Source organism: Oncorhynchus keta, chromosome 23 (assembly GCF_023373465.1).
Source record: "Oncorhynchus keta strain PuntledgeMale-10-30-2019 chromosome 23, Oket_V2, whole genome shotgun sequence".
Classification (NCBI taxonomy): Eukaryota; Metazoa; Chordata; class Actinopteri; order Salmoniformes; family Salmonidae; genus Oncorhynchus; species Oncorhynchus keta.
Window position 1 is genome coordinate 17,532,031 of NC_068443.1, and position 27,735 is coordinate 17,559,765.

Consider the following 27,735-nt stretch of genomic DNA (forward strand, 5'->3'; position numbering starts at 1 on the left):
TTCAGAGAGGGCAGTCAGACCACCACACTTGCAGGAGACCAAATACTATATTACAACACTAGGCTACGACGCGCGAACGAACTCTCCTGCATATTAAGTTCAAATGGCGGCAGTTACACAAAAATGATTGATACTAGAAGAAACACTCTAATCGGCCAAATCCAATTACAGAGAATTGGAACTGAGAGGGCGCTTGGGCGTCTGGAGTCCATCAGTTCCACTATAATGGATATGCACGGGAACCAAAACGTGAGGCGACTCTCGGAATGAACTATACAAACTTGCAAGGACAAGTGGCTAACGTCAAACCTCATTATCAGGTAACTATAATTTAATCATTTGAAATAGTTAATAGCATTTACGTTAGGCTAACTGATAGGCCCTAACTGGCAGAGGACATAGGCTATTAATGAATAATGTGGGGTGGTTTGTCCAAACGTAATTGATGAAGTCCTCACCAGTGTCATGCGTCTTGCTCCGCAGCCCAGCGCGCAATCCTTGCGGCTCATCATTCTGCTGATCCTAGTCATGGGGGTGGCCCCATCCCCAGCTCTAACAGCGGGATGCCCGGCACGATGCATATGCGATGACCAGTTGGTGGTCCAGTGCGCCGGGCAGCACCTCACCGCCTTCCCCAATGACCTGCCGCTGGCCACTCGGCAGCTCATCATCTCCAACAATCGCATCGTGGAGCTGCCGCCGTTGCAGCTCAACTATCTGTCGGACTTGGTGTACTTGGACTGTAGCAACAATTCCCTGACGGAGATTTCTATGTCCACATTCGGGAACCTGGGGAAACTTGCTTACCTGGACTTGTCCTTCAACACCTTAACGCGGATAGAGGACAGGACGTTCGGGCCGCTCTCCAGCCTCGTGATGCTGAGAATGACGGACAACCCCGGCCTGTCGGATATTCACCCGGACGCTTTCGCAAAGAACTCGGCGCTGCAGGTGCTGGACGTGAGCCGGAACAACCTGACTGTGCTCAACATCAGTTCTCTCATCGCGCTGCCCACCCTGCGCTCGGTCGGCCTCAGCGGGAATTCCTGGAGCTGCGACTGCGATAACGAGGACCTCTGTCTCTGGGTTCACATCGAGGCATTCAAGTTTCAAGGTAAAACTAGCTGCACCTTCAGATATAAATATAAATCCAGATAATTCCCTCTTTCTATATGGTTTGTGTAAGTTTGGTTGTTTTTGCCTTACCTTTCTCATTTGTGTGAGGGTTGTGTTCGATGTGCTGGCCCATAAGACATAGCTACTACTGTACTGTGATTATATTCTGTGAAATGCTGTACTAATCATACTATCATCATACACATTGATATTCAATATGGATTTACAAAGTCAGTATGGGGGGCTGGACCAATAGCAGTAGAGGACCGCCATTCTCTCCAGCTCTGCACTTCCCAGGCCTCTATCAATGAATGTTTCCATGTTCACACGCTCCTGAAATGCTCACTGAAAGCATTTCACTTTCCCAACCACATGCAATTCATATAACTTTGGTCAACTACATGTTTCATTTATGAGTTCATGAATGAGATCTACGACTAACACAATTAAGACGTTTAGGAATGTCATTTCAAATAGAATATGTGGAAAGACTGATATGAATATTGTTTATGTAGTAGTGGTGCGTGGGTAAAATCACAGGGGAAGACTGATATGAATATTGTTTATGTAGTAGTGGTGCGTGGGTAAAATCACAGGGGAAGACTGATGAATATTGTTTATGTAGTAGTGGTGCGTGGGTAAAATCACAGGGGAAGACTGATATGAATATTGTTTATGTAGTAGTGGTGCGTGGGTAAAATCACAGGGGAAGACTGATATGAATATTGTTTATGTAGTAGTGGTGCGTGGGTAAAATCACAGGGGAAGACTGATATGAATATTGTTTATGTAGTAGTGGTGCGTGGGTAAAATCACAGGGGAAGACTGATATGAATATTGTTTATGTAGTAGTGGTGCGTGGGTAAAATCACAGGGGAAGACTGATATGAATATTGTTTATGTAGTAGTGGTGCGTGGGTAAAATCACAGGGGAAGTCAATCCAGGAAAAAAAAGCCATATTACAATCTGTGTTGTGATAATTGCGTTGTTTGCTCTATAAACTATTAGTTCATATGCCTTGACACCGTGATATATATGCTTAAAGCTGAGATGATAAGACACAGTGGCAGAATAAATTCAACCACACCTTTACATTTGTTTCATTACAAAACCAGAGAACAAGTCCACAAAACATATTGCATGCAACAAACAGTATATGTCCTACAGCATGGTCAAGCAAAGTAATGTTTCCGAAATTTTCGGACTATTAAACAACTATTGATTTAGAACCTCTGAAAGTTACCTCAAGTCGCAAAGAAAACAGGGGCTGCTTCGACTATTCCAGCACCATCCCAACTTCAACACCATCTAATCACCTCTGCTTAGTCTAATACAGTGACAACTAAAAGATACCAAAAACGATTTAGTTCAATCAACAGTTAGCTAAATATGATGTGGCTGTCCATGCTACTGATTTGTGTGTGTGTGTGTGTTACGGTTTTCTTCCGTCGAAGGAGAGTCGGACCAAAATGCAGCGTGGTAATTTCCATACATGTTTATTGAACGACAAAAACACGAACAATACAAAACAACAAACGGAACGTGAAAACCTATACAGACTCTTTTTAAATGTAAATGTTAAATGTTTAAATAAAAAATGATTTATTATCTTCAATACCATTCATTCTTTACAACTCATAATTTACATACATACTCACATAATGGAATTTTAATTAAACTAATTCAACTAAACATAAACCCCAAACAAAACCTCAGGGGAGCATCTTCCCTCCCAGTCACCCTACAAAATACCTTTCTCCATCTCCCCGTCCCTAATCTATCCCCTTACAAATCGAAATGACACCCAGCCCTAAACCCCCCTTCCACCTCTCCCTAGCAGCATGCTTCCCCCACTTCCTCTCCTCCCTCTTCATCCTCCCCCTCAAATCTCCTTCCACCCTCCTCACTATCCCTTCCACCCCCTGTAATGCTCCGGGTGTCGTGGGTGTGGAGTCAAAATGCAGGAGACAGAGTTCAATGCTGTGCGTCTTTTTACTAGCACCAACGCACCATAGGGTGCTCACAAAAGTAACGTTCCCAAACACAGGGGAAAAATTACAATGAAGAAATACACGACTAGGCACTAAACACGTACCTCTACAACAGAGCCGAAGGTTACAATGAAAATAATCCCGCACAACAACCAGGCGGGCTGGCTGTCTAATAAAGACAAACTAATTAAACTAATTACACATGAACAGGTGCTACCACTAAACATACAAGGAGGGAGAGGAAAAACAATCAGTGGCAGCTAATAGGCCGGTGATGACGACCGCCGAGCGCCACCCGCCCGGGAAGGGGAAACACCCTCGGTCGGACTCGTGACAGTACCCCCTCCTGACGCGCGGCTCCCGCAGCGCCCGACACCGGCCTCGAGGTCGCCCGGAGGACGAGGTGCAGGGCGATCCGGATGGAGGCGATGGAAATCCCTCAACATGGATGGATCCAAGATGTCCCTCACCGGTACCCAGCACCTCTCCTCCGGACCGTACCCCTCCCAGTCCACGAGGTACTGCAGGCCCCTCACCCGGCGTCTTGAGTCCAGAATGGCCCAGATCGTGTACGCCGGGGTCCCCTCGATGTCCAGAGGGGGAGGGACCTCCGGTACCTCACTGTCCTGCAGGGGACCAGCTACCACCGGCCTGAGGAGAGACACATGAAACGAGGGGTTAATACGATAATAGGAAGGGAGTTGTAATCGATAACACACCTCGTTTATTCTCCTCAGGACTTTAAAGGGCCCTACACACTGCGGACCCAGCTTCCGGCAGGGCAAGCGGAGAGGTAGGTTTCGGGTCGAGAGCCAGACCCTGTCCCCGGTACAAACACGGGGCCTCACTGCGGTGGCGGTCAGCACTCCTCTTCTGCCGTCCACTCGCTTGTCGTAGAGATTCCTGGACGGCCCTCCAGGTCTCCTTGGAGCGCTGTACCCATTCCTCCACCGCAGGAGCCTCGGTCTGGCTCGGATGCCATGGTGCCAGGACCGGCTGGTATCCCAACACACACTGAAAAGGGGACACGTTAGTAGAGGAGTGGCGTAGTGAGTTCTGAGCCATTTCAGCCCAGGGAATGTATCGTGCCCACTCCCCTGGCCGATCCTGGCAATACGACCGCAGAAACCTACTCACCTCCTGGTTCATTCTCTCCACCTGCCCATTACTCTCGGGGTGATAACCGGAGGTCAGGCTGACAGAGACCCCCAAGCGTTCCATGAACGCTCTCCATACCCGAGACGTGAATTGGGGGCCCCGATCAGAAACGATGTCCTCCGGCACCCCGTAGTGCCGAAAGACATGGGTAAATAATGCCTCCGCAGTCTGCAGGGCTGTAGGGATACCGGGCAACGGGAGGAGACGGCAGGACTTAGAAAACCGATCCACAATCACTAGAACCGCGGTGTTCCCTGAGACGGCGGAAGATCGGTCAGGAAATCTATGGACAGATGTGACCATGGCCGCTGTGGAACGGGGAGGGGTTGTAGCTTCCCTCTAGGAAGGTGCCTAGGAGCCTTACTCTGAGCGCACACTGAGCAAGAGGAGACATAACCCTTAACGTCCTTAACCAACGTAGGCCACCAATACCTCCCCTGAAGGCTCCCCACTGTCCTCGTCACCCCAGGGTGACCCGAGGAGGGTAGGACGTGAGCCCACCGAATCAGCTTGTCCCGAACATCAAGCGGCACGTACCTTCGCCCCGCTGGACACTGAGGAGGCGCGGGTTCAGCCCGTAACGCCCGCTCGATGTCCGAGTCCACCTCCCATACCACTGGGGCTACCAGCTTAGAGGCGGGAAGGATGGGAGTAGGTTCGGTGGACCCATCCTCGGTGTCGTAAAGGCGGGACAGTGCGTCAGCCTTCACGTTCTGGGAGCCCGGTCTATAAGACAAAGTAAACCGGAACCGGGTGAAGAATATGGCCCACCTTGCCTGACGTGGGTTAAGTCTCCTTGCAGCCCGAATATACTCCAGATTCTGGTGGTCGGTCCAGATGAGAAAAGGGTGCTTAGCCCCCTCAAGCCAGTGTCTCCACACCTTCAGAGCTCTAACCACCGCTAGCAACTCCCGGTCCCCCACATCATAGTTACGCTCCGCTGGGCTGAGCTTCCTTGAGAAGAAAGCGCAGGGGCGGAGTTTTGGTGGCGTACCCGAGCGCTGTGATAGCACGGCACCCACCCCAGCCTCGGACGCGTCCACCTCCACTATGAATGCTAGAGAGGGATTCCGGATGCGCCAACACGGGCGCATCAGTGAACAGCGCCTTCAACTTGTTGAATGCTCTGTCCGCCTGTGCTGACCACTGCAATCGCACCGGGCCCCCCCTCAGCAGTGAGGTAATGGGAGCCGCTATCTGGCCAAAACCCCGGATAAACCTCCGGTAGTAGTTGGCAAAACCCAAAACCGCTGCACCTCCTTTACCGTGGTTGGAGTCGGCCAATTACGCACGGCCCTAATGCGGTCACCCTCCATCACCACCCCGAGGTGGAAATGCGATATCCCAGAAAAGAGACGGCTCGTTTAGAGAACACGCATTTCTCAGCCTTGACGTATAGGTCATGCTCCAGCAGTCTACCAAGCACTTTGCGCACCAGAGACACATGCGCGGTGTGAGTGGCCGAGTAGATCAGAATGTCATCGATATAAACAACCACTCCCTGCCCGCACAGGTCCCTGAGAATCTCGTCTACAAAGGATTGGAAAACGGCTGGAGCATTCTTTAACCCATACGGCATGACGAGGTACTCATAGTGGCCGGATGTAGTACTAAATGCGGTTTTCCACTCGTCTCCCTTCCGAATACGCACCAGACTATACACGCTCCTGAGATCCAGTTTTGTGAAGAACTGCGCTCCGTGGAACGATTCCACCGCCGTAGCGATGAGAGGTAGACGGTAACTATACCCCACTGTGATGGCGTTTAGACCTCTATAATCGATACACGGACGCAAACCTCCCTCCTTTTTCCTCACAAAAAAGAAACTCGAGGAGACGGGTGAAATGGAGGGCCGAATGTACCCCTGTCCCAGCGACTCCGTGACATATGTCTCCATTGCCAACGTCTCCTCCTGGGACAGTGGGTACACGTGACTCTAGGGAAGCGCAGCGTCTACCTGGAGATCTATCGTACAATCCCTTCCCGGTCGATAAGGTGGTAATTTAGTCGCTTTCACTTTACTGAAAGCGATTGCCAAATCGGCATACTCGGGGGAAATGCACACCGTGGAACCCTGGTCTGGACTCTCCACCGACGTGGCACCGATGGAAACTCCCAAACACCTTCCAGAACACTCCTCTGACCACCCCTGGAGAACCCCTGTCTCCACGAAATTTTAGGATTGTGCCGGGCCAGCCAGGAGTCCCCAGCACCACTGGAAACGCAGGCGAATCAATAATAAAAAAACTGATACGCTCCCTATGATTCCCCTGCGTCACCATGTCCAGTGGGACCGTGGTCTCCCGACCATCCCTGACCCTAATGGCCGGCTATCTAGGAGTGCACGGGGAAAGGAGAATCTATCGGCACCAGCGGAACCCCTAACTTAAGGGCGAGTCCGCGATCCATAAAGTTCCCAGCTGCGCCTGAATCGACTAGCGCCCTATGCTGGGAAGAGGGAAAAAAGTGAAGGAAAGAGATTAAGACAAACATATGGCCAACAAGGGATTCTGGGTGAGTCTGATGCTGACTCACCTGGGGTGACCGAGAAGCGTTCCGCCTGCCATCTCTACTCCCAGACGGACCCCCCCCAGCACCGATCAGACGTGTGCCCTCTCCGACCACAGTTGGTGCAGGGAAGGCCGCCTCCTCCGGTACCCCTCGGCGTAGCCCCTCCCAACTCCATGGGAATGGGAGCGGAGGGGCTGGGTGGTGGAACGCACAGAACCCTCTCTGAACGCCCGCGGGCAGCCAGCAGATTATCCAGTCGAATGGACATGTCGATCAGCTGATCCAGTGACAGAGTGGTGTCCCGACACGCTAACTCCCGGCGGATGTCCTCTCGGAGACTACACCTGTAGTGGTCCATAAGGGCCCTGTCGTTCCACCCAGATCCGGCTGCCAAGGTCCGGAACTCCAGCGCGTAATCCTGGGCGCTCCTCTAATAGGCCGGTGATGACGACCGCCGAGCGCCACCCGCCCGGGAAGGGGAAACACCCTCGGTCGGACTCGTGACAGTACCCCCCTCCTGACGCGCGGCTCCCGCAGCGCGCCGACACCGGCCTCGAGGTCGCCCCGGAGGACGAGGTGCAGGGCGATCCGGATGGAGGCGATGGAAATCCCTCAACATGGATGGATCCAAGATGTCCCTCACCGGTACCCAGCACCTCTCCTCCGGACCGTACCCCTCCCAGTCCACGAGGTACTGCAGGCCCCTCACCCGGCGTCTTGAGTCCAGAATGGCCCAGATCGTGTACGCCGGGGTCCCTCGATGTCCAGAGGGGGAGGGACCTCCGGTACCTCACTGTCCTGCAGGGGACCAGCTACCACCGGCCTGAGGAGAGACACATGAAACGAGGGGTTAATACGATAATAGGAAGGGAGTTGTAATCGATAACACACCTCGTTTATTCTCCTCAGGACTTTAAAGGGCCCTACACACTGCGGACCCAGCTTCCGGCAGGGCAAGCGGAGAGGTAGGTTTCGGGTCGAGAGCCAGACCCTGTCCCCCGGTACAAACACGGGGGCCTCACTGCGGTGGCGGTCAGCACTCCTCTTCTGCCGTCCACTCGCTTGTCGTAGAGATTCCTGGACGGCCCTCCAGGTCTCCTTGGAGCGCTGTACCCATTCCTCCACCGCAGGAGCCTCGGTCTGGCTCGGATGCCATGGTGCCAGGACCGGCTGGTATCCCAACACACACTGAAAAGGGGACACGTTAGTAGAGGAGTGGCGTAGTGAGTTCTGAGCTGTCTAATAAAGACAAACTAATTAAACTAATTACACATGAACAGGTGCTACCACTAAACATACAAGGAGGGAGAGGAAAAACAATCAGTGGCAGCTAATAGGCCGGTGATGACGACCGCCGAGCGCCACCCGCCCGGGAAGGGGAAACACCCTCGGTTGGACTCGTGACACCCCCCAATCTCTCCCTGTCTTCACCATGTTCTGCCTTGCTTCCCACAGCCCCCGTTTAAAGAGACTCATGAGAAGCCAGAGCAGAAACCTGTCCCTATCCGTCCCTCTCGCTCTCCCTACACCCCTCTCTAACCTGGCCCACGTCAATACAAAATCCCCCTTTACCAAACCTAACAACACCCGTGCCCTCGCCCATACTACTCCGGCAAAGGCACAGTCCCAAAAGACATGGCGCACAGTCTCCTCCCTGCCACAAGAGGATCTTGGACAGGTGGGGGATTGCACCAAACTATACCGGTACAAGATGGAACGTACCGGCAAGGACTTATGGAGGCTCAACCAATTCAGGTCCTTGAGCCTGTTGTCCAGACCCCGCGCCTGCACTCCCTCCCAGACCACTTCCGAGATGCCCACTACAGGCGCCGGACTCCCTGCCTTTCTGACCTCCTCGTACAGGTGCCTGTGATCTAAACCTACTCGGGCAACTTCAACCTCAGGGTGCGCACGCAGCCACTTGGCCGCATGACCAAAGTGCCACGGCAGCTGTTCCGCCCAAGGAACCGTGTTAGACCACACCATTATGCTTCTCGCCTGATACGAGAAGAACACCCGCAGGAGGTAACCGGACAGGTGTATCACTGGCTGAGCAAGCTCCGTTAACAAGAAAGAAACAAAAATTGCGTCCAGCTTGAGGGGGAAATGTGGTACCCCCCTACCTCCCTCCCCGATGGGACAGATCATGCGTGCCCTGGCGACCTACTCGCACCTGCCACTCCACATAAACTGAAACACAAGCCTCACTAGAGGCCTCCTCAGACAAGCCGGCAATGGGTAGATGTATGCCAAATACAAAAGAGACGGCAACACATCCACCTTTAGGACCAGGACTTTGCCCATAAAAGACAAATACCTAGCCTTCCACATTGCTAGCTTCCTCTGTACCACTGTGATACGCATGTTCCAGTTTAGCGTCGCTGAGCCGGAGGTCTCAAAATGGACCCCGAGAATCCTCAGGGCCCCCTCACAGAGAGATAACCCCCCAGGCACATCCGTTCTACCGCGCCATCTTCCGAAAAACTTGACGGAAGACTTTGCATGGTTCAGAACTGCTCCCGACGCTCGGGTGAAATCCCCAAAGATGGCAAGGGACCTTGTCAGGCACGAGTCCTTGCAGAACAGCAAGGAAGTGTCGTCGGCGTACTGCGTCATCTTAACACGCAGCCCACCACTTCCAGGGATCAGCAAGCCTTCCACCCCTGTGTCTGCCCTAATGGCAGCCCCCAGAGGCTCCATGTACAGAACGAAGAGGAGAGCCGAGAGTGGGCACCCCTGCCTGACCCCAGACGAGAGGTCAAAAACGTCACCCAAGTGACTATTTACACTAACTCGGCACCCCGCTCCGACATATAATGTACGAATCCATCCTATAAACTTCTCCCCAAATCCTAATCGACCTAACACTCTGAATAAAAAGGATCTATTCACGCGATCAAAGGCTTTCGCCTGATCTAGCGCTGCTACCATTAAAGGCAGTCCTCTATCTTCAACCCAAGCGATGGAGTCCCTGATTAACTGTAGGTTCCATCTAATAGAGCGGCCCTCTACCCCGCACGTCTGATCCTCATGGACGACGTAGGGAAGGGCTGTGCGCAACCGGTCTGCTAAAACCTTTGCTAGTAGCTTGTAATCTACACACAGCATGGTCAACGGCCGCCAGATGCCAAGGTCTGTTACTTCCCCCTTCTTATATAAAAGTGACAGCACACCAACAGCCATTGATCCCCCGGGGACCCCCGTCTCAAGGATGGCCTTCAAGACTTCGAGGACCACTGGTCCAAGTATACCCCAAAACTTGAGATAAAACTCAGCCGGCAGCCCATCCATCCCAGGCACCTTCCCTTTTCCCATCCTCCTAAGAGCGCTCTCAACCTCTTCTAGTGAGATCTGGGCCTCCATCACTTCTCTAATGTCCTCCGGAAACCGCCTGGACAAGTGTTCTAAAAACACATTTCCCTGCTCTACATCTATTTCCCTTTGCTTAAATAAACCTTGGAAATAATCAGTTGTCACCCTGACCATATCCTCTGGTTCTCTAACTATACTACCATTTTCTTCCCTAACACCATGCATTACCTTCCTACTCTGTCTGGCCCTAACCAACTTAAAGAACATAGCAGAACAAGTCTCATTATGTTCTAGAAAGCCACTATGCGCACGCTCCAGGAAAACTCGAGCCTTCCGCTCCTGAGCTGCGCCTTTAGGGTTGCGGATCTCTCCCAGTCAAACGACCCGCCGAGATTGCCTGCCTCGTATTGGAGTTCAATTAACCTTTGGATACGATCCACCTCCCTCCTCTCCTCCCTTTTTTTCCTCTTGCAATACCCTATTATAAAGGCCCTAATCCTCACCTTAACTAATTCCCACCACTCTAACACCCCCTCGCACATGGACCGGAGGCCTTCATGCCTCCAAAAGAAACCATAAAACCCGTCAACAAAAGCCTGCTCCTCCAGCACATCCCGATCTAACTTCCAGTACCCCCTACCAAAGAGGCAGACTGGCGACCCCACCTGCAGGAGCACCCTGTCGTGATCCGAAAAGAAAACAGGCAACAGCCGCCCAGACAACTTACCCAAAGACCTGGGTACAAAAATATAGTCGAGCCTCCGCTCAACCCCCATGGAGTTGCGCCATGTAGGACCGTCCATTTTCGGAGTAGTGTGCAGACCACCATCTACCAGACCATGGCAAGCCATTAGCCCGGCAATGGCGCCTGCACTGCTATCCCCCCCTCTTCCTAAATCTGTATTAAAATCCCCCCCTATCACTAATTTCCTATTTGTGACACACAGGGGCGTCAGACAGTCCACCATCTCCCTCCTGTCTGCCACCACCTGTGGCCCATACACCACCACTAATCTAAATTTACAGTCCCTTATCGTGACATCCACCCCTATAACCCTCCCCTGCATTACCACAAAAGAATCCTCCACTTTTACCTCCCTGTGCCCACACAAAATCCCTACCCCCGATGAGTGCACCCCCCCAATACCCCAAACCGACTCCCCCTTGTCCCACTCCCTCTTAAACCTACTAATATCCCCTCCATCCCTCAGGTGAACCTCCTGTAAAAAACAAAAATCAAACCCCACACCCTCCAAATAACTAAAAACCGCCCTCCTCTTAATAAAATCCCTTAAACCCCTTACATTTATACTAACAAAAGTAAAATTAGACCCCATGAAAAAATAAAAACATGTAATACACTCAAATTCTAAACCCAGACAGAAAAAAACCAAAAACAGGAGACTCACCCGATGCTCCCCTGCTCCATATCTACCGGTGAGAACACCATCCGTACTCCCGACATCCCCCCCTCTTCCTCCATCTCACCATCCCAGGATGCAGGAATAGTGTTTGGCTCCGGGGTGCCCTGCACCCTGGGTCTACCCCCACAATCCTCCCCCTCCCCAGTGTTGCAGCTGGTTTGGAAAAAAATTGGGGAGGCTGAGTCCCCAAACAAAAAACTCCCCACCTCCTCCTGTACCCAGTCCTGAGTCTTGTTAGGTGTGTCCCCACCCAACAGAAGTTGAGGGCCTGGGGAAACCAGCAGCAACCCAGAGGTTTCTCCCACCCCCATCACTCTCTTGGCCATCCCCTCCCTCTCACTGTCGGCCAATCGCACCCTCCTCTTCATTCTCTTCTTTGGTGATTGCGGCAGTCGAGAGATACCACCCCCCCGCCAGCTCCTCCACCATACCCCTCATCTCTTCCACCAGGGCACTTTCCCCCCAGTCCACTTGCTCTTCCACCGTCTCCTTCTCCACCACTCCTCCCTCACTTTCTTCTCTCTCATGCTCCTCCACTCTTCCGCCGCTTTTCCTGGTTCTCCTACTCCCGTGCCTTCAGTTTCCTTCTCTCTTCCATCCGCCGCTTTTTGCTCCTCCTCCTTCCTTGTGGCCTTCCCCTCTGGACCTGTACTCTGGTTATGAGGCGTGCTTCCTTCCCCTCCTCTTCTTCCCCCATCCCCCGCTCCTGCTCCCCCCCCCAGCCGCAGACGCATATGACCTCTGACGGGCCGGGCACCCCCGCCACAGGTGTGCTGACGAGCCACACCCATGGCACGTCTTAGGCTTGTCACAATCCCTCGCCTCGTGTTCCTCAGATCCACAAAATCTGCATTTTCATGTACTGCACGAGGCGAATATGTGACCGTAGGCCATACAGCGCCTGCAAAATGGGGGCTGACGTGCATAAAACAACGTCCCCCTGTCAGCCCCTAGGGTGAACATAGCAGGAGGATGGAGGTAGCCACCACATCGGCCTCTCACCCCCCACTGCTCTTGCCCTTACATTTACATTTAAGTCATTTAGCAGACGCTCTTATCCAGAGCGACTTACAAATTGGTGCATTCACCTTATGACATCCAGTGGAACAGCCACTTTACAATAGTGCATCTAAATCTTTTAAGGGGGGTGAGAAGGATTACTTTATCCTATCCTAGGTATTCCTTAAAGAGGTGGGGTTTCAGGTGTCTCCGGAAGGTGGTGATTGACTCCGCTGTCCTGGCGTCGTGAGGGAGTGTGTTCCACCATTGGGGGCCAGAGCAGCGAACAGTTTTGACTGGGCTGAGCGGGAACTGTACTTCCTCAGTGGTAGGGAGGCGAGCAGGCCAGAGGTGGATGAACGCAGTGCCCTTGTTTGGGTGTAGGGCCTGATCAGAGCCTGGAGGTACTGAGGTGCCGTTCCCCTCACAGCTCCGTAGGCAAGCACCATGGTCTTGTAGCGAATGCGAGCTTCAACTGGAAGCCAGTGGAGAGAGCGGAGGAGCGGGGTGACGTGAGAGAACTTGGGAAGGTTGAACACCAGACGGGCTGCGGCGTTCTGGATGAGTTGTAGGGGTTTAATGGCACAGGCAGGGAGCCCAGCCAACAGCGAGTTGCAGTAATCCAGACGGGAGATGACAAGTGCCTGGATTAGGACCTGCGCCGCTTCCTGTGTGAGGCAGGGTCGTACTCTGCGGATGTTGTAGAGCATGAACCTACAGGAACGGGCCACCGCCTTGATGTTAGTTGAGAACGACAGGGTGTTGATACCCTTCTCAGGATATCATCGTGTTTTTCCTCTGTATATACTGCCACGTCGTATGCTCCTTTCAACGAGTTGCCTTGGAAACAAAACACGTCCTTCACCGTCAGCTTTAGAATCCCCATCAATATTATCCTTCCAAAAGATTCGCGTCCTAAAGGCTCCAACTCCTTTTCCTTCCAAGCAAACCGAATCGTGTTGGCCAGCCCAATCCCAGGGACCGACCGTGTTGATGTATTTAGCACCATCTCCGCAAGGAGAATGGCGCTCGTTCTCTTCTCTTCTCTTCCAAAACAAGGAAAAAAGAAAAACCAAAGTGACTGAGCCTATCTGGTGAAACTACACAGAGACAGGAACAATCACCCACGAAACACTCAAAGAATATGGCTGCCTAAATATGGTTCCCAATCAGAGACAACGATAATCACCTGCCTCTGATTAAGAACCGCCTCAGGCAACCATAGACTTTCCTAGACAACCCTACTCAGCCACAATCCCAATACCTACTAAAACCCCAATACAAAAACACACCACAAAATAAACCCATGTCACACCCTGGCCTGACCAAATAAATAAAGAAAACACAAAATACTAAGACCAAGGCGTGACAGTGTGTGCGTGCGTGCAAGTAGAACACACATGTTGACTCACCCTACTTGTAAAGAAACGCCAATGCCATTCCTCTTTCATGTTGCCTAAATGGTCTATGACTGTCATACATTACATGCTTTTAGTTTTTGTTGTCATATTCCTAGGCTACCTGGCTGAAATACTTACTCGCTAGCCTAACTTCCTTTCATGGACAACGATAAGCCAGGCCAGATAGTTAACATTAGCATACTACATCTAGCAAAATGTTGATCTTCTATGCTCTCAGGCCAGGGGCACAATGTATTATTTTATGGTTGGATCAGAATCGTCTTTATAATCATTGGCCAGTACGGAGAATTAAGTAAAACCACAAATCCAAATCCCCATCTGCATCCATGATTCATTTAGGAAAGGGACTATTTTATCTATCTATCTATCTATCTATCTATCTATCTAGCTAGCCCCCTGAGGACAACCGAACTAGATGCAACAATGAACGTTTTTCAATGATGACATTTGGCCGGTGATGTGATTGGTCTGAAGTCAAATCCAAACAGGCTTCCCTTGACACTTTTTATGGTGCGCCAGGACCATTCATAGCAGAGCTCACTCAGATTAGCTCAACACTGATTGGCTATTATTTTATTCATTTTTTAATCAAGGGAAGCCAAATCCTCGCTGGCTTCCATTGCATTCAATGCTACGTGCGGAAACAATGTCATACTCTTTCTGACCAGACAGCATCAGATAGATACGCTACACATACTGAGACAGAGCGGCGCTGTCTCCTTCGCTCTGATGCTTTTTCCAGTGTGATACATCCAGCCTCTTGCGAAATGAAGGAAATTTGTGACACACAGAGAGACGAATGATAAATTATTTGATATTTTTGTAGTTTTTTTCTTGCCATCCAGGAATACACGCCACCGTGTTTATGACAGCAGCAGTAGAATAAACTTAATGAAACGTGTTAATGTATATATTCCTAAATTTCATGTGCAGTTGCCTGCATCACAGGGCCTAGGGTGTCTTAAAATCAAAATCAAATCCATTTTTATTTGTCACATGCGCCGAATACACCTTACAGTGAAATGCTTATTTACAAGCCAACCAACAATGCAGTTGAAAAAAGAAAGAGAAAACCTACAAAAAAATAAGAATAAAAAATACAAGTAACAAATAATTAAAGAGCAGCATTAAAATAACAATAGCGAGGCTATATGCAGGGGTACCGGTACAGAGTCAATGTGCAGTTCGTCGAGCTAATTGAGTTAACAGGTGACAGTGGACGCTAATAACCATAACAGCAATTGAATATGATCTGTTAACTCAGGACTGAAATGAGACACATACTGAGGAGCCTTTCTCTTATTCCTTTACTCACTCATGCAATTAAGGCTTAATCCAAAAAACCCCAGTGTCTAGATGTCAAATCACCAGTGAATCGCATCTCCTCGTGTTCACCTGCACATGTTCCACCAACCGCTTCCACTTTAATCAACAAACGATATGCCTATGTAATGAAGGTGGCTCGGGGAACCACACTCATGTGATCAGTAACCTTGCCTGAGACCTAAACATTTTGGTTTAGCTTCCTAGGCCTTTAGATAGGCTTTATCTCAGTGGACTAACAGTCTTGTGGTGTGCAATAAACCTTGGTTCAAATCCAGCCGGTTACATAATACAACAAAATTCTGTTTGGAATAAGGGTTGATTATTTTTTTTGTTACATTCTCATATCTTGACAGACCCCTCGACATTTTCCACATTTTGTTACATTACAGCCTTGTTCTAAAATAGATCACTCTACACACAATACCCATAATGACAAAGCAAAAACAGGTTTGTAGACATTTTTGCCCCAAAAAATTTAAAACGGAAATATCACATTTACATAAGTATTCAGATCCTTTACTCAGGACTTCGTTGAAGCACCTGTGGCAGCGATTGAAGCCTCGAGTCTTCATGGGTATGACACACCTGTATTTGGTGAGTTTCTCCAATTCTTCTCTCAAGCTCTGTTAGGTTGGATGGGGAGCATCGCTGCACAGCTACTTTCAGGTCTCTCCAGAGATGTTTGATCTGGTTCAAGTCCAGGCTCCGGCTGGGCCACGCAAGGACATTCAGAGACTTGCCCCGATTCCACTCCTGCGTTGTCTTGGCTGTGTGCTTAGGGTCATTGTCCTGTTGGAAGGTGAACCTTCACCCCAGTCTGTCCTGGGTGCTCTGGAGCAGGTTTTCATCAAGGATCCCTCTGTACGTTTCTCCGTTCATCTTTCCATTGATCCTGACTAGTCACCCAGTCCCTGCCACTGAAAAACATCCCCACAGCATGATGCTGCCACCACCATGCTTCACCGTAGGGATGGTGCCAGGTTTCCTCCAGACATGACGCTTGGCATTATGGCTAAAGATTTCAATCTTGGTTTCATCAGACCAGAGAATCTTATTTCTCATCGTCTGAGTCCTTTAAGTGCCTTTTGGCAAATGCCAAGCGGGATGTCATGCCTTTTACTGAGGAGTAGTTTCTGTCTGGCCACTACCATAAATCCTGATGGGTGGAGTGCTGCAGAGATGGTTGTCCTTCTGGAAGCTTCTCCCATCTCCACAGAGGAACTCTGGAGCTCTGTCAGAGTGACCATCGGGTTCTTGGTCACCTCCCTGACCAAGGCCCTTCTCCCCTTATTGCTCAGTTTGGCCAAGGAGCTAGCTCTAGGAAGAGTCTTGGTGGTTACAAACTTCTTCCATTTAAGAATGATGGAGGCCACTGTGTTCTTGGGGACTTTCAATGCTGCAGAAATGTTTTGGTACCCTTCCCCAGAGCTGTGCCTCGACACTGTCTCGGAGCTCTATAGACAATTCCTTCGACCATATGGCTTAGATTTTGCTCTGACATGCACTGTCAACTGTGGGACCTTGTATAGACAGGTGTGTGCCTTTCCAAATCATGTCCAATCAATTGAATTTCCCACAGGTGGACTCCAATAAAATTGTAGAAACAATGGAAACAGGATGGAAAGAGGATGCACCTGAGCTCAATTTCAAGTCTCATAACAAAGGGTCTGAATACTTACATAAATAACGTATTTTTTTATTTTTTATAAACGTGCAGAAATGTAAAAAAAATAAATGTTTTCGCTTAGTCATTATGGGGTATTGTGTGTAGATTGATGAAGAAAAAATGTTGGAAAAAGTCAAGGGGTTTGAAGACAACGACTATTTGATTTTGGATTTGTTCAGTTTGGAGTCTTCTGCTGCATTTTTGGGATGTGTCTATAGACAAAAGAGCAGCTATTTATAGTGCACCTCACTGAGCAAGAGACAGTCTTACTAAAACCATGATACACCTACTAATGGGCATCCCCTGCACACACATGCACACACGCACACCAGCTCATCATCCTCTCCCCTGCAGCTCAGGCAGAATCCTAAACTAGTCCTGTAAGAGCTGTCCTATTTCCATGCTGCTCATTGCCTTTGTCTGCTTTAATTTGGAGTGTCCCTTCAAGCGAAAGCTTGCAGCAAGGGAGAACACACACACACACATTCCAGACCGAAGTGTTTTACGCAAAGAGCTCCTCTGGCGCTTACCTGTTCTGAGAGGCACTGTCTGTCTGTCGTCTCAGCAGTTTAGAAATAACGCATTGATAGAAGGGAATTTCTTCCCACAGAAAGAACTAACAGATTCTCCACTGCTGTCTCACCTCCTAAAGATTAGCATACTGCCTGTAGTTAGCAGTTACATAAGGAAAGGGTATTTTAGGGTGGCCAGTAGCCTAGAGCGTTGGGCCAGTAACCAAAAGGTTGCTGGTTCAAATCCCCGAGCCGATTAGGTGAAATACATCTGCCAATGTGCCCTTGAGCAATGCACTTAACTCTAATTTCTCGTGAAATTCGCTCTGGATAAGAGTGTCTGCAAAAAATAAAATAATAGAAACAGTGTGGTGTGGGGATGGGACAAGGAGAAGAGCCCTCTCCTTTGATGTCGGACCCTGAGGGGGAGGCGCCGGCGGCTTCCATGCCTTGGGGAGAGAGAGGGCTCTAGCCAAGTAGAGGGAGAGAAGTAGAAGTAGTACAGTGTTCACTGAGAAGAGGAGGGTGGTGTGTTGTATTATTAAAAGGAGTGCTACTACAGGTGTCAGGAGGTCTGAGGCGAGATCAGAGAACTATTGAAGTGTATTGTGGTGTCTATCTCCTTCGTGAAAACTCCCCACATCTGTGCTGCTAAATGAGTTTTCAAACTCTCAGGGCATCTGAAGACAGATGTCTTTGGAGACAACAGAAGATCTAGGCCCATCTCTGTCATTATCCTATATCCATCATCCCTAAAAGTCCATTTGTGCTTGATCTGAAAATGTGGTCGGAGGCACCGTATTTACTGGGTTCAGTTCTGCCTCTCCCCTGCTCCCCTGGTTTACGGAGCCCTCCGCATTGTTACAAAATTTGGGAGGCGCAGAGCAATGCAGTACGGAGCTCAATTTGGCCTCTGCATGCCTCCGGAGGTTCCGAAATTGCGCCACACCCTCCGAACACATTTTCAGATCAAGCACAAATGGACTTTTATTCACATCACCAGACAGAGATCACAGGGTCAGTTGCGACTGTGATGTAGGCTAAGACAAATCAAGAGAATACTGTGTGAGAATTTCTACAATGGAACACTAATTAAGAATTAATTTGATGTTAATCAAAAATATCTCTTCCTACTATTAAACATTGCCTTACTGTTATTTGATCTGTATCTTCCAGTACACCATATAATCCTCTGCAGCTCCAATCAGATTTGTACTCAAATCTCAATAGATTAGACTAGTACAACATACTTTTAGTGTATGTGGACACCTGTTCGTCGAACACCTCATTCCAAAATCATGGGCCTTAATATGGAGTTGGTCCCCCCGTTTGCTGCTATAAAAGCCTCCACTCTTCTGGGAAGGCTTTCCACTAGATGTTGGAAAATTGCTGCGGGGACTTGCTTCCATTCAGCAACAAGAGCATTAGTGAGGTCGGCCACTGATGTTGGGCGATTAGGCCTGGCTCGCAGTCGGCATTCCAATTCATCCTAATGGTCAGGGCTGTGTGCAGGCCAATCAAGCTCTTCCACACCAATCTCAAGAACAAACATTTCTGTATGGACCTCACTTTGTGCACGGGGGGCATTGTCATGCTGAAACAGGAAAGGGACATCCCCAAACTGTTGCCACAAAGTTGGAAGCATAGAATCATCTAGAATATCATTGTATACCTTAATATTAAGATTTCTCTTCATTGGAACTAAGGGGCATAGCCCGAACCATGAAAAACAGCCCCAGACCACTATTCCTCCTTCACCAAACTTTACAGTTGGCACTCTGCATTGGGGCAGGTAGCTTTCTCCTGGCATCCGCCAAACCCAGATTCATCCGTCAGACTGCCAGATGGTGAAGCGTGATTCATCACTCCAGAGAACGCGATTCCACTACTCTAGAGTCCAATGGCGGGGAGCTTTACACAACTCCAGCCAATGCTTGGCATTGCGCATGGTGATCTTAGGCTTGTGTGCGGCTGCTCGGCCATGGTAAACCATTTCAATAAGCTTCCGCCGAACAGTTTTTGTACGGATGTTGCTTCCAGAGGCAGTTTGGAACTCAGTAGGGAGTGATGCATCCGAGGACAGACCATTTTTACGCGCTGCACACTTCAGTACTCGGCGGACCCGTTCGGTAAGCTTGTGTGGCCTACCGCAGCTGAGACGTTGTTGCTCCTAGATGTTTCCACTTCACAATACCAGAGCTTACAGTTGACCGGGGCAGCTCTAACAGGGCCGAAATTTAACAAACTGACTTGTTGGAAAGGTGGCATCCTATTAAATGATGCCACGTTGAAAGTCACTGAGCTCTTCAGTAAGGCCATACTATTGCCAATGTTTGTCTATGTGGATTGTGTGGCTGTGTGCTCGATTTTATACACCTTTCAGCAATGGGTGTGGCAGAAATAGCCAAATCCACTCATTTCAAGGGGTGTTCACATACACGATATACAGTTGAAGTCGGAAGTTTACATACACTTAGGTTGTGTAACGGCTTTCTTCCTGTGAAGGAGAGGACCAAAGTGTCCATGGTTATTTAATGACAGAAACTCAACATGAACACACTACAAAACAATAAACGTGGCAAAAACCCAAAACAGTCCTATCTGGTGCAGAGAACACAAAGACAGGAAACAATCACCCACAAATCCCAGCACAAAACAGGCTACCTAAATATGGTTCCCAATCAGAGACAATGACCAACACCTACCATATCAGGCCAAACATAGAAATAGACAAACTAGACACACAACATAGAATGCTCACCCAGCTCACGTCCTGACCAACACTAAAACAAGGAAAACACACAAGAACTATGGTCAGAACGTGACAGGTTGGAGTCATTGAAACTCGTTTTTCAACCACTCCACAAATTTCTTGTTAACAAACTATAGTTTTGGCAAGTCGGTTAGGACATAATTTTCCCAACAATTGTTTACAGACAGATTATTTCACTTATAATTCAACTTATCACAATTCCAGTGGGTCAGAATATTACAAACACTAAGTTGACTGTGCCTTTAAGCAGCTATGAAAATTCCAGAAAATTATGTCATGGCTTTAGAAGCTTCTGATAGGCTAATTGACATAATTTGAGTCAATTGGAGGCGTACCTGTGGATGTATTTCAAGGCCGACCTTCAAACACAATGCCTCTTTGCTTGACATCATGGGAAAATCTAAAGAAATCAGCCAAGACATCAGAAAGGCAATTGTAGACCTCCACAAGTCTTGTTCATCCTTGGGAGCAATTGCCAAACGCCTGAAGGTACCACGTTCACCTGTACAAACAATAGTACGCAAGTATAAACACCATGGGACCACGAAGCCGTCATACCGCTCAGGAAGGAGACGCGTTCTGTCTCCTAGAGATGAACATACTTTGGTGCGAAAAGCGCAAATCAATCTCAGAACAACAGCAAAGGACCTTGTGAAGATGCTGGAGGAAACAGGTTCAAAATTATCTATATCCACAGTAAAACGAGTCCTATATCGACATTACCTGAAAGGCCGCTCAGCAAGGAAGAAGCCACTGCTCCAAAACCGCCATAAAAAAGCCAGACTATGGTTTGCAACTGCACATGGGGACAAAGATCATACTTTTTGGAGAAGCGTCCTCTGGTCTGATGAAACAAAAATAGAACTGTTTGACCATAATGACCATCATTATGTTGGAGGAAAAAGGGGGAGGCTTGCAAGCCGAAGAACACCATCCCAACCGTGAGGCAAGGGGGTGGCAGCAACATGTTGTGGGGGTGCTTTGCTGCAGGAGGGACTGGTGCACTTCACAAAATAGATGGCATGATGAGGATGGAAAATTATGTGGATTTATTGAAACAACATCTCAAGAAATTAGTCAGGAAGTTAAAGCTTGGTTGCAAATGGTTCTTCCAAATTGACAATGATCCCAAGCATACTTCCAACATTGTGGCAAATGGCTTAAGGACAACAAAATCAAGGTATTGGAGTGGCCATCACAAAGCCCTGACCTCAATCCTGTAGGAAATTAGTGGGCAGAACTGAAAAGGTGTGTGCGAGCAAGGGTGCCTACAAACCTGACTCAGTTACACCAGCTCTGTCAGGAGGAATGGGCCAAAATTCACCCAACTTATTGTGGGAAGCTTGTGAAAGGCTACCCAGAACATTTGATCCCCCAAGTTAAACAATAGTTATGCAATTTAAAGGCAATGCTACCAAATAGTAATTGAGTGTATGTGAACTTCTAACCCACTGGGAATGTGATGAAATAAATAAAAGCTGAAACAAATCATTCTCTCTACTATTATTCTGACATTTCACATTCTTAAAATAAAGTGGTGATCCTAACTGACCTAAGACAGGGAATTTTTACTAGGATTAAATGTCAGGAATTGTGAAAAACTGAGTTTAAATGTATTTGGCTAAGGTGTATGTAAACTTCCAACTTCAAATGCATACTAAAGTATGTCCTCAAAAAGTCCATCCATGCACAATATATGAACAAAACCAGCCAATTCTGTGGTGAAAAATATGCCAGTGTAAATAGTGCGTGAACAAAGTCTGCTGGCATGAAACACAGAATACAGAGCAGAGCAGAGCACAGCCAGTCAGCCAGTCAGCCAGCCAGGCAGAAACAGTAAAAGCCTTTTGAGCTGATCCCCAAACACAAAAAGCTGCGAAAACAAAAACAAATTAATATCCGTTGAAATTCTCCAACACTTTGGTTATTGCAATCACATTTCAGGCATTTTTCTTCTTCATATGACCCCTAACAGACCAAGGCTTCTGGATGATATCCAGGCAGCCATACACACAGTATGATCATCTTTGAGTCTTTAGCATCTTTGATTAGACCATAATACTGTATAATACTGTTTCCCCAAAACCCATTTAGCAGTCTATTCCTCTTCTGCAGTAGAGTAGGAGTAAGCTGTCTGGTCTTTGATGCTACAGCACAGGAGTTCCTGGTTCTGACAACCAAAACAAAAATCCCCTTGTCTATTGACATTCATGATTTCTGAGTGAGTGAGGGTCTTAGTCATGATGCAGGAGCCTGCTGGAGGCATGCAGCCTCGCAGAAGAAAATCCCTTCTATCTGATTACTGTACGAGTCAGGCACAAAAGACCCAGTGAAATCCAGTAGGGTTTGAAATGTGCTTGAATTATTCAAAAGCTTGGGATTTGGTGTAATGTAATATCAACAACACACCAATAACAGACAGCAGCTCCTATTCTGTTACTTTCTGAAAAGGGAAACAGAAGTATTTAGCATGTGCTGTTTTCTTAAATGGTATTTTATTTCGATGTTTTGCTCAAAATTGAAAGATATTTCAGGAGGTAGTGTGTGTTATCTAGCTCTCATGAAGGTTATGTAAAACGATATCATGTAATGTGTTTGAATTATTCAACAGGCCACCACTCCCTATTTGATTAAATATAATATTGATATCACCTTCCCTGGGTTGCTTATCTACACACTTCAAATAACATTTCCATCATTATTATGTGTATGTAGATTACCGACTAACGCAAAGGCATCTGATTAAGAATATTTGCCACATCAGCTTTATATAGAAAAACAAAAAACAAAGTAATGCTCAATAGTAATGTTGAAGTTGTTGGTTGGGAAATCATTAATAATAGTAGCAGTAAGTTGTTCTTATGTTGGTAATACAGTATGGGCTCAGTACTAATTGTAATGTCTACTAGGATGGTAACACTTTTTGAATTGTCCCAAGTAGATGTTCAATAACTGTGAGCAACATTTAAACTATCTACTAACCACAGGAGGCTGCTGAGGGGAGGACAGCTCATAATAATGGCTGGAACGGAGCAAATGGAATGGCATCACACATATGAACACCATGTGTTTGATGTATTCAATACTATTGAACTAATTCCGCTCCAGCCATTACCACGAGCCCGTGCTCCTGTGCCCTAACCTTAACCCTTATCCCAACCCTAAACTTAACCCTAACCGTAGCAAGCAGTTGCTTATCAACAGATAGTATGACCATCTATATATCATCAATATTGGACTATCCAAATAAAGTGTGACCAAAACGGTCTTCACTAATATAACTAGGACAGAGTCTTTACTTGTCAGGTGACATGGTCCATAAAAACTCTGATCATTACAACTAGTGATAGGCTCCTACTGTATCCCCAACTAGTGATAGGCTCCTACTGTATCACCAACTAGTGATAGGCTTCTACTGTATCACCAACTAGTGATAGGCTCCTACTGTATCACCAACTAGTGATAGGCTCCTACTGTATCACCAACTAGTGATAGGCTCCTACTGTATCACCAACTAGTGATAGGCTCCTACTGTATCACCAACTAGTGATAGGCTCCTACTGTATCACCAACTAGTGATAGGCTCCTACTGTATCACCAACTAGTGATAGGCTCCTACTGCATCACCAACTAGTGATAGGCTCCTACTCTATCACCAACTAGTGATAGGCTCCTACTCTATCACCAACTAGTGATAGGCTCCTACTCTATCACCAACTAGTGATAGGCTCCTACTCTATCACCAACTAGTGATAGGCTCCTACTCTATCACCAACTAGTGATAGGCTCCTACTGTATCACCAACTAGTGATAGGCTCCTACTGTATCCCCAACTAGTGATAGGCTCCTACTGCATCACCAACTAGTGATAGGCTCCCACTGTATCCCCAACTAGTGATAGGCTCCCACTGTATCACCAACTAGTGATAGGCTCCTACTGTATCCCCAACTAGTGATAGGCTCCTACTGCATCACCAACTAGTGATAGGCTCCTACTGCATCACCAACTAGTGATAGGCTCCTACTGTATCACCAACTAGTGATAGGCTCCTACTGTATCCCCAACTAGTGATAGGCTCCTACTGTATCCCCAACTAGTGATAGGCTCCTACTGTATCCCCAACTAGTGATAGGCTCCTACTGTATCCCCAACTATTGATAGGCTCCTACTGTATCCCCAACTAGTGATAGGCTCCTACTGTATCCCCAACTAGTGATAGGCTCCTACTGTATCCCCAACTGGTGATAGGCTCCTACTGTATCCCCAACTAGTGATAGGCTCCTACTGTATCCCCAATACAACTACTAGTGTGACTTTTTATTTGTTTTTAGTTAACCTTTATTTTATCAGGGAGTCATACTGAGACCAAGTTCTCTTCTAGAGATGAGCCCTGAATTACAGAAACGACAGAAAATAGACACATCGAAATATAAATACAAAATGCAAGCAGAAAGAAAAACATGGAAACAAAAAACAAACACACTCATTAGTAATAAGGTCAGGACTTATGAGAGTACTGTAGTTAACCTCCACTTGTGTTGTGTTCTCTTCCAGATGAGGGCCAGACGGTGTGCCGTGGTCCTCCTGACCTGCAGGGGCAGCGTCTGGGTGAGCTGGGGCTGCAGCTGCGGTCGCGGTGCCACCAGGGCCTGGGTTTCTGGGACTACCTGTTCTTCCTCGTCATCGGCTTCGTTATCTTTGCGGCAGGAACGGTGTCGGCGTGGGCAATCGGTGTAGTCATGGTACTGTACGAACGCTATGTCAAGAAGAAGAGCGAGCAGATGGACCCCGATGACGAGATTGAGCAGGACGCAGGACCTGGCACGGGGGGCGGAGGGGGTCACCATGCCAACCCACGAGGTAATGGGGATTTGAAAAACACTGGTCACATGGTGGTATGACTCCACCCTGTCCCACAGCCTCCCTACCGACTGTGCCTCAGAACCTACAGAACTACAAAACCTTTGATGTCATAAAATGGCAGAGGTTAAGAAGAAACTACAAAGCAGAGCACACTGGGATTAATAAAATACAGAAGAGAGACAACGCAGAAATGTGCCTGATTGAGAGTTGAATGGTTATAGTTCCTTAAAGTCCCAGTGCACAGTTTTGTATCATATTGTACAACAGTTGATGAACCTAACTTTGTAAAAGTGTGACAAAATGTGATGAGTGTCATTTACTGATAGTTGATGGTTGAAAATACAATCTAAACAGGACCTTCAAAATCAGCAGGTTTTGCATGGATGGAGTTTTGGCTTGCTTGGTGACATCACCAGGTGGTTAAGCTATAGACCAATAACAAAGTGACTTCCAAACCTCTCTGACAATAGCAGCTAGTTCAGGTTACATGTCTCTCCTATTAGGTTCCGCCAATTAGGCCCCTCAATCAGACCACTCCCAGACAGTTATGGCAAAATTCTTGCTTGAGAAATAGTATTTTGACCATTTTAATGGAATACTATTACAGTAAGGTACTTAACTGTTACCCAGAAATGATTTAATATTGAGATAAAAACAGCTGCATTGGGCCTTTAATATACTATAATAATAGGATTCAATTCTCTGGTCCTGTGTGTGTGTGCTCACTTTGGTAGCCTGTGTGTGTGTGTATTGGGAGTTTGACTCCCCTCTACTATTAGCCAAGAGATCCTCTCTAAGTAGAGCCCTGTCTGCTGAGGGACTTGGCTTCTACCCAGCTGGCTGTTGGAGCTATTCTGGCCGGCCTCTCAGTGGGGCCAGGTAAACACAGGACATGATAATTGATTTCCAGCCTTCCTGCTGTCCGTGTTTAGTAGGATGCAGTCCCGTCTACCCCACCCGTCTCTTCATGCACTGACTGCACCAAAAACCTTACAGTACCTACTGAATTATAGAACAATTCTACAGCAATAACAGAAAACACTTCTACTGTGAAGCGTAATGATTATTATGAAGCACAGTACTAGTCCTACTCTGGGACAGTTGCTTTCATCTGAGTCAACCCCTTTAGAATACTACTGACCATCCATCATTCTATATCCCACGACTTTAGCACTGGCTTCTATTAAAGCTAAATGCTACTCAGATCTGGTGGATCAACACTCACTGTCCTGTTGGTCCTCCGGCTGCACTATGACGTTAATCCTGACTCTGAATGTTATAAACTTAGTAGAGGTGAGTCTCTCCATTCATCCCAACAACAGCAGCTGCTCTAAGGAGAGGCTTGTGGCGGGATTACAGTGGCTCTGAGGGGCTGTAAGAGTACATATCCATTACACAAATGGACTGATCAGCTGGAGAGGTTGTGTGAGAAGGAAGGAGGGAAGGAGAAAGGGAGTACACACACACACACACACACACACACACACACACACACACACACACACACACACACACACACACACACACACACACACACACACACACACACACACACACACACACACACACACACACACACACACACACACACACACACACACACACACACACACACACACTAGGATGTGGCGCACACGGGTGTTAGAGAGATAAACTGGGGTCCAAGGTGCCCCCCAAGATTAATGCACTTCTTTGATGTATAGACAGAACTCAGAACTTCTGTTCTGATACATCTAAGCGACAGGGAGCATGTTCTAGGAATACTAGAGGCAGTGTTGGCTGTTGGGCTGGTTTCCTGATCAAAGCAGAGATGTTACTACAGTTATCTGACCTTTATAGTGACACTGTTTATGCCTCTCTCTAGTCAACACCAGGTGAGCCTGAACAACTTGCCTACGGAGCTGTGAGGGGAACGGCACCTCAGTACCTCCAGGCTCTGATCAGGCCCTACACCCAAACAAGGGCACTGCGTTCATCCACCTCTGGCCTGCTCGCCTCCCTACCACTGAGGAAGTACAGTTCCCGCTCAGCCCAGTCAAAACTGTTCGCTGCTCTGGCCCCCCAATGGTGGAACAAACGCCCTCACGACGCCAGGACAGCGGAGTCAATCACCACCTTCCGGAGACACCTGAAACCCCACCTCTTTAAGGAATACCTAGGATAGGATAAAGTAATCCTTCTCACCCCCCCCCCCCCTAAAAGATTTAGATGCACTATTGTAAAGTGGCTGTTCCACTGGATGTCATAGGTGAATGCACCAATTTGTAAGTCGCTCTGGATAAGAGCGTCTGCTAAATGACTTAAATGTAAATGTAAATGTAACAAGGAGATATGTTGGTGGTATGAACATAGTACTGTAGGACTCAGGAATGTGTTTCTTTTGGGGGTGACGGCCTACCGGGGAACTGCCTTGCTCGTGGGCAGAATGACTGATTTTTAACTTGTCAGCTCGGGGATTGGCTACAGTACACTATATGATCATGCATTCACTATGCATGTTCAGTCCAAGGTCTGTTTATTCACTTTTTAACCACATACCAGGCGGTATAACCCATGATATGCTGCAGTATGAGGACATCACGTTCTGGTAAACTCTCTGGTTAGGCAATAGTAGGGGCAGGCACGAGGTGCACTGGAGAGGAGAAGGGTAGGGCCGTGGTG

The 27,735-nt window shown here is 48.0% G+C and overlaps 1 protein-coding gene across 1 annotated transcript; it reads left to right on the forward strand.

Moving 5' to 3' along the window:
- LOC118402517 (leucine-rich repeat-containing protein 52-like) lies at nt 1-27,438 on the forward strand. The gene is made up of 3 exons (XM_052476681.1): nt 1-320; nt 484-1,114; nt 24,766-27,438. Exons 1-3 carry the CDS (start codon nt 267-269, stop codon nt 25,110-25,112), a joined length of 1,032 nt encoding a protein of 343 aa, XP_052332641.1. The 5' UTR covers nt 1-266; the 3' UTR covers nt 25,113-27,438.
- Nucleotides 27,439-27,735: the final 297 nt, after the last annotated feature.